This window comes from Cupressus sempervirens, chromosome 7, assembly GCF_028749045.1.
Source record: "Cupressus sempervirens isolate cs-2001-9-10 chromosome 7, ASM2874904v1, whole genome shotgun sequence".
In the NCBI taxonomy this organism is placed as follows: Eukaryota; Viridiplantae; Streptophyta; class Pinopsida; order Cupressales; family Cupressaceae; genus Cupressus; species Cupressus sempervirens.
In genome coordinates this window covers 326,091,778-326,102,800 of record NC_143124.1, presented here as the reverse complement: position 1 = coordinate 326,102,800, position 11,023 = coordinate 326,091,778, and the positions used below count along the sequence as shown (strand labels likewise).

Below are 11,023 nucleotides of genomic sequence, written 5' to 3'. Positions count from 1 at the left end.
AATATTGATTTTCCAAATTTAAATTGAATGATTAGGTGCACAGTTGTGGGCCAAATGCCTCAATATTATCACATATATTAAATCCCACGCGTATAGAAATCTCATAAAGTTGTCACAGTCGGCAGAATCAAAATGAAAGATGAGAACGGATATGACTGGAAATTTGAAAGAATTTACCTGACCATACGATGGAAAAAACTAGTGATAAAGGAAGAAACGATGCATGACGTGAAGGAAAAAAAATTGGGGTTTAGGAAGCCTCAAACTTTTTCTACAGTATTTATGTTATTTTCCAAAATGTCAACTCGAAGAAATAGTATGGAATTTCAATAAGAGCCCCAGAAAGTGCAATTGCTTTGCCTTCAGGCATTGACTATTCTGTTACGCGCTTTACTGTTATATGTTTATCATTAAAACGTAGCAGCATACGTGGTCATTAACAAGAATTCGCGATAAATTTCCGCGAATTTGCGAAGATAGTCTTAGATTTTTTTATGAGAAATTTCTCGCTGTTCGTCGTTGCTTTGCAGACAAGTTTTCAGCATTCATTTTTGCTACGCTTAAGGGAGGGTAGCGGTAGTTGGTTGTTACTAGTGCCGAAGCAGTCATCTGAAATCCCAGAAACATCCTCTAGTTGTTGCCTCCAATATATATATTTACGCTCTTACCACATAGTTTATATTGCACTACTAGTTCGATTCAATTTGTTTTTGTAAGGGATAAGGAAGAAGCAAAATACAATCTTGCCTACAGTGGTCCTCACAAGGTTAGCATCAGTTCCTGCACTACTTTGATCTATTTTCATCTCTTATTGAACTTTTTTTTTGGCATGTCGTTGCTTACACTGCTAATTCAATTCAATCTGCGTTTGCACCCGCTCAGGAAGAAACCAAATCCATTCATCTCACTCACAGACGTATCTTTTACAAAAAAATCATTTTCCGAGACATTGAACGTCGTTGCTTACGCTGCAGAATGGCTTTCAGTACTACAGCGAACGAGGTTTCGGTGACCACTAACGACGTTGAAACAGTTATTAAGGAAACATGTGATGATCAAGCTGTGCTGAAAGCCCATGAAGATAGATATGACGGCATAGTTGTTGACGTGGAGAATATGCACAACAATGCCTCTCTTTTTGCAGCCTCGCTCAAGGCGTCACTTTCTCTATGGACGAGCCAGGTCAGTGCTAATTACTGCTCTGTTATAATATACAATTACAAATCCCTAATTAGTAATAATATGATACTTGTTCGATTGTACAGGGGAAGAAGGCGGTGTGGATTAAAGTGTCCAAGGAACAGGCAAAGCTAGTCCCCGTTGCGATCGAGGTCGGTTCTTCAATAGTTTGGTGCTACCCGCCTTGATTAATTGTTTTTTTTCCTATTCCAATCCATTTATTTACGCTTCAATCAATACTTTATGATCGGTGGATCGCAGCTGGGATTTTGGTACCACCACGCTGAGCCTTGGTACGTGATGTTAGTGTATTGGATTCCCCAAACTCCTTGTACCATCCCCGCTAATGCTTCACATCAAGTGGGGATTGCAGCTTTTGTATTCAACGATGACGGACAGGTAACGTTTGCATTTGTATTCCTTCTGCTCAATTTTCTACCCGTCCCTAGCAACTGTTATTTAGAATGCGATATAATCAAATCTGATGCATAAATTATGATGATAGGTTCTAGTAGTTCAGGAGAAGTGCGGACCTTACAAGGATTCCGGGTTGTGGAAGATGCCAACGGGAAGGATTAACCAGGTGTGCAGCTTAAACTTCGACATCGTCAAACGAAATTAATGACTGCAATTTTTATAGACAGGCATTAATATATATTTATGGGCAATTTGTTTGTGATAGGGGGAAGGCATTAAGGAAGGGGCCATAAGAGAAGTTCAGGAAGAAACAGGGGTAACTGTCACTTCTTTCGTCTTTTGGGATTTTCACTTTTAAGCAATTCAATTTCCTGACATTTTTAGTTATTCAACTATTTGCTGCACTTTTACAGATTGATACAGAGTTTGTACAAGTGGTCGGGTTCAGGTAAGCAAAAACAGATTGATAATGAGTTTGAAGCAGTATTTTCTTTCATGGTTCTCTAATAGTTGTGGGTGAATGAACTGCAGGGATGGTCACAGTGCCCCCTTTGGAAAATCAGATATGCTCTTCGTGTGTATGTTAAGATCACTTTCTTCTAACATTGTTGCGCAAGATACTGAAGTTTCTGCAGCCAAGGTACGTTTTTTAATTAGTGGTGGTGATTCAATATCACTATTTAATTGGATATTGCAATATCGTCTTACGTGGGGTTCAAATTGTTTGATTGTTTTTCCAGTGGATGGCGATTGAAGAATTTGCATCTCAGCCTAAAAACCAACAAAGCAAGCTTCTGAAAGATATGATCGGCGTGTGTGTTGGCAATGTGAAGGGACGATGCAAAGGATTTTCAGGCACTGGGATATCCTCCAACTCCCGCAAACCCTCTGCCTTCTACTGCAGTGCCCTTGATTCTGAATAAGAAGTACATTGATGTAATATTTTGAGCCATCTGTAGATAATAGTAGCTTTCTTCATGAGAAGTGAGAGCATTCTATTTAGTTAAATTTGTTATAGAGTATATTTTTTTCATTCTTCATGTAATTTTGCAAGTTGATTTTCAAATATATATTATTTTCAAAAATTGAAAGAGATTTGTATTGTATATTTGATGTTATGGTCATTTTAAATCAAGATTTGTCACTATTTCAAGTTTGAGGAACTTGTAGTCTATGATTTCATTTGTCTAGTTTAAATGAGTGTGAAAAGAACTTTTATTTATGATTTATATCATAAATGAATGGTTGATCTTATGTGAAATGTATAAATGTCATAAATGAGAAAGTTTAATATGTGCATTTTTGTAATGTTAAAGTTTGAATCGTGTTCATTACTCAACAAATTACATAAATGAGTGCATCTATGGAATTTCTTGAAGGAATTATCATTAAAATAGAAAGAGGACAAAGCAACCAATCCCTAAAGAAGTAAATAATGAATGAAAATAATAATATTTGTCAAGAAAATCAGAATAATTAAGCATGAGATTTATTTTATTGATTACACCCTAGAAAATAAGGTGTTTCAATATTGTTATTTAGTGGTTACCACCTCTCTTTGTCTTTATCTAGTTAAATCTCAATGTGGGTGTTATAAGTGGCAACTAGATAGTAAGGATCATGAGAGAATATTACACATTCTCCATGAGAGGTATGAACCACTTGATTTGATCTAGATAATATGACATACTTGTTTCATGTTTGAGGACCTACTTGATACCTTTATAATAAATATATGAGGGATTAATCATATCTAAAGTTTAAATATATGATGGATTAAACAACTTATGAAATGAATATATGCTTATATGCTATTAAATATGCTTTAATGGTTAAATGATTTTTATATCATAGTTAAAAATACTTCTATGATTGTTCTCTTATGTATGTTTTGATGGTTCAATGGGGTTTGTATTGCATTGATAAATACTTTTATCATTGTTGTTATGTATGTCCCTTTAAAAAAACATCTTAAAAGAATTTCCCTTAAGACATTGTTCTCTAAGAAAACTTAACTTTATATCCCTTGAAGACATTAATTTAAGACATGTTAAATTTATATCCCCTTAAGGTCTATAGGTTTAAAATTATTAATATAATAGGTGATCTAGTTGTAATATCTAACTAATGTACCATAAGTTATTGAACTAATATAGAACTAAAAAAGTCATAAGGAATCTTACTAATGTCATGAAATTCTAACAAAATATAACTAATTTTCCAATTAATCAAGACCTAATGTCATAACTGATCTAACTAATTTATAACTGTAGACAATATATAATCTAACCAATATAGAACTAATACGATCATAAGTAACCTAATTATTTTCATAAAAAATCTAACATGTAACTAATTTTTTTATAAATAATCTAACTAATTTGGATCTAATGTCATAAGCAATATAGCTAATAATAAGTAATTTCTAACTAATATGTAACTAAGTGGTCATTAACTCATGTATGATTTCAAATAGATATATGCGACTAGATAGATTAATTACTTTTCAATTACATGTTTGAAAAATATATATGTATGAAATTAGTTACATTATTTGATCTTTTAATTTACATGTATAAAAATTCAAATCTTATAACTATCTAAAACCATTTTTTAATCAAATCATTAGAATTTTTAATCAATTCATAACCATCTATTAGAAAATCAAAATTCTATAATTCCATCCTATATATAATAATCAAATCAAAACATATAAATATTTATAAAGATTTTTAATCAAATCACAACCATCTATTAGTACAGAACCATCTATTAGGACATACAAATTATATAAATTCATCTAGAAATAATTATCATCAAAACCAAATCATATAACCATCTATCTACATGTTAAATATAAAAGCGTAAACAATTGAGATATCAAACATAAACACTTACATCATGGATATGTTGGAAAATACATTAATCTATGTCAAATCTTAAATTTAACACATAAGTCATCAACATGTTAACCATAAATACATCAATAATCTATGCATAGGTCTAGAACATATAAATGTCAAACATATAATAATGAAATGTATATAAGTCTCAAATTGAAGAATCACAAAATATTTTTGAATATATCCTAGACTCATTAATCTGCATACAAATAGAGTGACCCTTAGGTCAAATAGTATCCTCTAGATGTAAAGAAAAAATGGACCACTACAAATTTAGTACAGTAATTGAACACACACACACACACACACACACACACACACACACACACACACACACACACACACACACACACACACACACACACACACACACATTATTTGAAGTATATGAATACATGAATTTAAAACTACCTGATCACTGGTTGGTGCTGCATCTACTAAATCTCATCTACAGATATAGTTTCTATTTAAAGTGTTTGTATTTTTTGATACCCATTTGTGTCAAATAAAGATTCCAACTCTCATAGTTCCTCTATTAGTTTTTTGTGTTAGAGTTTTTGAGCACCCTGGGATATATGTTAATGTAGAAAATGGGTTATTTTGTAATTGAGCCATAATTATGATGAGTTAGAGGGTGTAAGTTGGAGGAATGATTATATTTGTAATTTTAAACACTCTAGAAAAACAATCAGGTCAAAAAGCTTTATGGTTTGAAAGTTATTGTAGTTTTAAGTTGCATGGATACCTCTTAAGAGGTCTTCCAAGTCAAATTTGAGGCAATAAATAACCTTGTACGAGCCTAAAAAATGGGCGATAAAAATGGGCCTAAAATTTGAGGGCGATAGATCACTTCAAGAGCTTTCTAGAATATAAACGGTTCACCAATTAGAATCCCAAATCAAAAGTTATGCCTCCTGGAAGTTGGACTACCATTTCTAGATTCTTCTAATTTTACACAGGCTTCTAACATGATTTCTAGAACCTTTTTTTTTGGTGGTGGATGGAAGAAGGCATATTCTAGAATGTATTCATAACCCTAAACCTAAATAGGGTTTATTTAAGAATATTTCTAGCATTGTAAAGGCAGTTCTTGGTGGAGTTTGAGAGAAGGTACTATGAGGAGGGTTTTTCTCCAAGATCTGACCATTGTAAGCCCATAGGGCATGTCATTTGGGTCTCTTTACATGTATTGAATGTAGTAGCATATTTTATTGATAATAATATTCCCCTTTTACCCTATTGCATTCATTTTGGTTGTGGTTTGTTTCTTCATTATGTGGTATCTAAGTAGGTTTACTTGAGTGTGTAGATAGAGCACTGACTGTGAGGCAATTTGCACTAGGACTGTGTGGTTGTGGGTTTGAGACAAGAAGATGCCTCCATGAAGGGAGCGTGGTGGAAGGGCCAGAGTTATTACTCCTGAGGTTAGAGCCCTCCAGAGACAAGTCCAAGCATTACATGAGGAGATCTGTAGAGGGATGGATGTTGCCACAGGCGATGAAAGTGAGGAAGAAAATGAAGAAGGAAATATTGGGCTAGAAGGGGAAGGAGATGAAGAAGTCCTAAACCAGGCATAGCAGAGGCTTTTTAGGGTCATTACTAAGCTTGGAAAAAGACATAAAATTGACATGGGTATGTTTTTGGAAATTCTAAACCTAGATGAGTTGATTGACTAGATCAATGAACTAGAGGAATATTTTGAGTATGAGGATATCGAGGACCAAGATAGGGTTAAGTTTGCGAAGGCCAAAATGAAAGGCAATGCCAAAATCTAGTGGCAAGAGATTCAATAGAAGAGGAAAGGAGAAAATCACAAGATGGCATCGCATGGTAGACAAACTAAAGAAGTAGTTCGTTCTTATTGATTACGAACTTGATTTGTTCAAGAAAATGAAAGAATAAAAGCAAGTAGAAATTTTTTTCTAGGAATATATAGAGTAATTTTACCAAGTTCTTATCAGGGCAGGGCATGCAGAAGCAAACAAGGAGAAGGTTGCCCACTACTCAAGAGTAATTAAGTCCAGTTAGAATGACTAGCATTGAAGAGGCATACAAGCTTTCCCTATGAGTTGAGGAGAAGCTAGAAAAAGGCTTGATGGAAGGAAAAGAGGGCATGGTCAAGGAGGAAGGGGTGGTGGCAGGTCATTTGGAGGCCGAAATGAGAACTAGAGGAAAAATGAAGATGTGGGTAATAGCCAAAACCAAAGGAACGAGGGTTTCAACAACTCTTATGATAAAAACTTTGGAGATCAAAGAGAAAGAGGTAGAGGAATTGGAAAAGGTTCTGAAAGAGGAGGCTTCCATTGTACTTATTTTCATTACAATGAAGAAGGTCATTGTGCCTTTGAATGTCCTCAATGCCAAGGAAGGATAGATAAGAGAGCTAATGGACAAGCAAGGTTTGCTCATGTGAATGAGGATGCACAAGATTTACATTTGAAGGATGTTGAAAGAGGAGAGGTTCTAGTAAATGAAAGGGTCTTACTAAGCGATGACATTAAACCTGGACAAAGGAAGAGTTTGTTTCATGCCAGGTGCAAGTGCGAGGGTAAATGTTGTGATGTGATTGTTGATGGTGGAAGCACTGACAACTTGGTGTAAGAAGAGATGGTCTCAAAGCTAAAGTCCAAGAGGGAGAAACACCCCCAACCATATTGGATTGCTTGGGTTAAGGATGATCATAAGGTTTTGATTAGTGAATAGTGTCTGGTGAAGTTCAAGATTGGTAGTTACCATGATGAGTTTCTTTGTGACATCATTCTAATAGATGTCTTCCATTTATTGTTGGGAAGGCCATGGCAGTTTGATAGGCATGTTGTACATGATGGTCATGTAAATACATACTCTCTAACAAAGGATGGAGTTCACCACAAATTGAAGCCCTTGATAAAGGTAGGTGAAAAGGTATGCAGTGGTGCTAGGGTATGTCTTGTTGATGGAGGAAATTTTTTGGATGGCATGGAACATCAATGTATGTGTTATGCTTTAATTCCTAGAAAAGATAAGGAAGGAAGTAGTGAAATTCCACTTGAAGTTTTAGGCCTATTAAGTGAGTATGGAGATGTCATCTCTGATAATATTCTAGAAGGGTTGCCACTAGTAAGGAAAATCAATCATCAAATAGATTTAATCCCTGGAGCTAGTTTTTCTAACAAGGCTACTCATAGGATGAATCCTATTGAAACTAAGGAGCTAAACAAACAAGTTCAAGAGTTGTTGAGGAAAGGTTTGATTCAGGAGAGCCTAAGTCCATGTGCAGTACCTATAATGCTAGCACCAAAGAAGGATGGAGAGTGGAGAATGTTTACACACTCTTGGGCTATAAATAGAATAACCATCAAGTATCAGTTACCTTTGCCAAGAATAGATGACCTTATGGACCGTTTGAGTGGAGCTCAGTACGTAACAAAGATAGATCTCAAGAGTGGCTATCACTAGATATGGATGCGAAAGGGAGATGAGTGGAAGACTATATTCAAGACCAAGGAGGGTCTATATGAGTGGTTAGGCATGCCCTTTTGACTGACCAAAATGCCAAGCACCTTCGTCGGCCTTATAAATGAGGTACTAAAGAAATTCTTTAGAAAAAAATTTATTGTCTATCTGGATGATATTTTAGTTTTCAGCAAGTATTTGGATGAACATTTATTACACATTCATAGTAGCTTTGAAAGGTTGAGGGAAGAGAAATTGTTGATTAATTTGAAGAAATTTAGGTTTGTTAAAAAGGAGTCAGTCTATTTGGGGTTTGTTCTATCAGTTGAGGGTCTCAAAATGGATCCAGAGAAGGTAAAGGCCATCTTGGAATGGCCTACTCCAAGGTCTACTACTGAGATAAGGTCATTCCATGGTTTGGTTAGTTTTTATAAGAGGTTCATTAAAAAATTTAGTGGCATATGTGCACCCCTAACTAAAACAATGAGGGGGGATAGAAAAGAGTTCAAGTGGACTACAAGAGCTAGAAGGAGTTTTGAATTGTTGAAGAAGAAGGTGATAGAGCATCCTCTGTTTATGCTTCCTAATTTCAATAAAGTGTTCCAAGTGGATTGCGATGCTAGTGGTAGTGCTATTGGGGCTATATTGAGCCAAGAAGGTAAGCATATTGCCTATTTTAGTGAAAAACTAAATGATGCATGACATACAAGTGATGCATCTTCATATGCAATTTTATCACCTTGGAAAGTTGTATTTGATCCCACTAGCTGGGAACAACTAATTTTTCATTTTATTGTACCTAATCTGATGACAACTTTACATGAATTTGTAATCAACCCAGCTAATCAACAACTAGACCAACTTAACTAGGTTATGGTTAGTTTCTTTCTAAAAATATCTTCTATGATATGCTTTTGTAAAATTTCTTACGAACATTGCCCATTTTTCCTGTTCTACATTATTTTTGTGTAGGATCTTGAGGTAAGTCACTTAGCATAGGTTGAGTGAGTTTTATTGTTTTATTATTTGGATTCTAGAATATGTATACAGCTAGCTCAATTTTTCTATTGTACCAAGATTTCTTTGTATATATACATAAGAACACATACATTTATACATACATACATATACATAAATAGTAGTAATATATGTATTGCATTTGCATTTGCTTTGAGATTTTTATATATGAGTGTTTCAAGGTTGGAAACCACCTCAATGTCATTTTCATGGTTTAGAGGTAATGTCATTGAGGCAAAGGCTTCTGTAAGGGAATGGGCCTCATGATTATGGAATTTACACAGAACCAAAACTTGCTTCTTGAACTCCTTACACTCAACTCTTCATTGAAGTTATTTTTCTAGTAGTAAGAATAGCTACTAAAAATTTTTTGGAGACAAGGGACCCTAAACCTATGCTACATTTTTTGGAGACATGGGAGAAGTTACTACTAGCTTTAATACTTCATAAAATTATGGATCGTATAGTGATGCCCAAATTAAAAGTAGCGGTAGATACTTTGGATCTTCACTAGGAGACTGTGCCAGTACATGCATGATTACATGCTTGGCTTCCATGGTTGGGCTAGTGTATTGAGTCTTTATATCAAACCATTTTTTACAAATTGGGGAATGCGCTTCATTCTTGGCAAGCAAGTGATGCATTTGCATATGCAATTTTATCACCTTGGAAAATTGTATTTGATCCTACTAGCTGGGGATAGCTGATTGTTCATTTTATTTTACCTAATTTGGTGATAGTTTTAGAGGAATTTGTAATCAACCTAGCTAATTAGAACTGGGTTATGGATCATTTCTTTCTAAGCAGATCTTCTATGATATGTTTCTGTAAACTTTCTTGTGAACTTTGCTCATCTTTCCTAGTGTGCACTATTTTTGTGTAGGACTACCCATATCATAGGTCGGTACATTAAACTTTGATTGAGTAAGGGGAGTGAGTTGTTGTTGCAAGGAAGAAATAATTTGAGCAATACTAATGATCATTTCTTTCAAATCAGCTCTTCTCTTGCTACTACAACTACTAGGATCAAACTAATCATACTTTTTTTAAGCCTTCATCTAATTAGAAAATTTCTTTCTTCTTCATTTTCTCTTAACTAAAAGATAAAATAACTATCTTTCAATAGTAGGAACGTCAACTAAAGGTTTTTCTATCTTCAAATCAAAAGTCTTAAACATACTTAAGTTCACTACAACATTTGGGGTCAAATTGTGATGATAAGTTAATTTATGGATTTTCATTTTTTTTGCAATTATCCTCAACACCATCGCAATACCAATTTTTACATTGCAATATCAATGTTTGTGTTGAAATTGTGACACTCACATGAGTATAAAAGAACATAAATCATTCCCCATTTATTTTGATGATTGTGGAGAGCTCTACACAAAATAGGGTGGAGAGCTCTAAATGTTGGTGGAGATTTCATTGTCGTACCCTTGTGATCATTGCATTTCATTAATATGCTCTTCTAATCTCTATATTTCTTTTTCATGCACTTGGTGGAGATCAGCGGAGATCTAGGATTCTTTTGTTATGCTGTTGTGATCACGGCATTTCATTTACATGCCCTTGTGATCTCTACATTTTGTTGTTGTGCCCTTGTGATCTTCATGTCCTTGCTTTGTGATTTTCTTCAATGGGAGAAGAGATACCTATGCAAATGTTCCTTTCTTTTCCTTCTAAACATGTATCTCTTGATATTTCCACCAACAGGTGATTAGAGAAGCTTCTCTTTATGTATATGTATGTGTATATATACATACACACACATATGTGTGTGTCTATGTATGTATGTATAGAGAACCTTCTGTTTATGTATATGTATGTGTATATATACATACATACACACATGTGTGTCTATGTATATATGTATGTATGTATGCATATACATATACATACATACATACATACATACATACATACGTACATATACAAAGATCACAATGGTATGACAATGAGATGTAGAGATCATAATTGCATGATAACAAAATACAACGACCACATACATACATACATACATACATACACATACATACATACAAAAATATACATATACATACATTCATACA

At 34.4% G+C, this 11,023-nt stretch overlaps 1 protein-coding gene across 2 annotated transcripts; it reads left to right on the top strand.

The window, feature by feature from the left end:
• Window positions 1-630: 630 nt before the first annotated feature.
• Window positions 631-2,681, top strand: LOC149546733 (nudix hydrolase 2-like). Of its 2 annotated transcripts, none has more exons than XM_089794653.1 (9): window positions 631-766; window positions 883-1,182; window positions 1,266-1,331; window positions 1,441-1,578; window positions 1,685-1,762; window positions 1,862-1,912; window positions 2,010-2,044; window positions 2,128-2,236; window positions 2,337-2,681. In XM_089794653.1, exons 2-9 carry the CDS (start codon window positions 976-978, stop codon window positions 2,517-2,519), a joined length of 867 nt encoding a protein of 288 aa, XP_089650779.1. In that variant the 5' UTR covers window positions 631-766; window positions 883-975; the 3' UTR covers window positions 2,520-2,681. The 2 variants fall into 2 exon arrangements, with proteins under 2 accessions (XP_089650779.1, XP_089650780.1); XM_089794654.1 differs by having other exon boundaries at window positions 671-766; window positions 975-1,182.
• The last annotated feature ends 8,342 nt before the right edge of the window (window positions 2,682-11,023 follow it).

Excerpts from the sequence above, each read along its gene's own strand:
- LOC149546733 (XM_089794653.1), top strand. The coding sequence starts at position 976 with ATGGCTTTCAGTACTACAGCGAACGAGGTTTCGGTGACCACTAACGAC. Across the intron at positions 1,183-1,265 it reads TTTCTCTATGGACGAGCCAG|GGGAAGAAGGCGGTGTGGAT; the intron begins GTCAGTGCTAAT and ends TCGATTGTACAG. Across the intron at positions 2,237-2,336 it reads CTGAAGTTTCTGCAGCCAAG|TGGATGGCGATTGAAGAATT; the intron begins GTACGTTTTTTA and ends TTGTTTTTCCAG.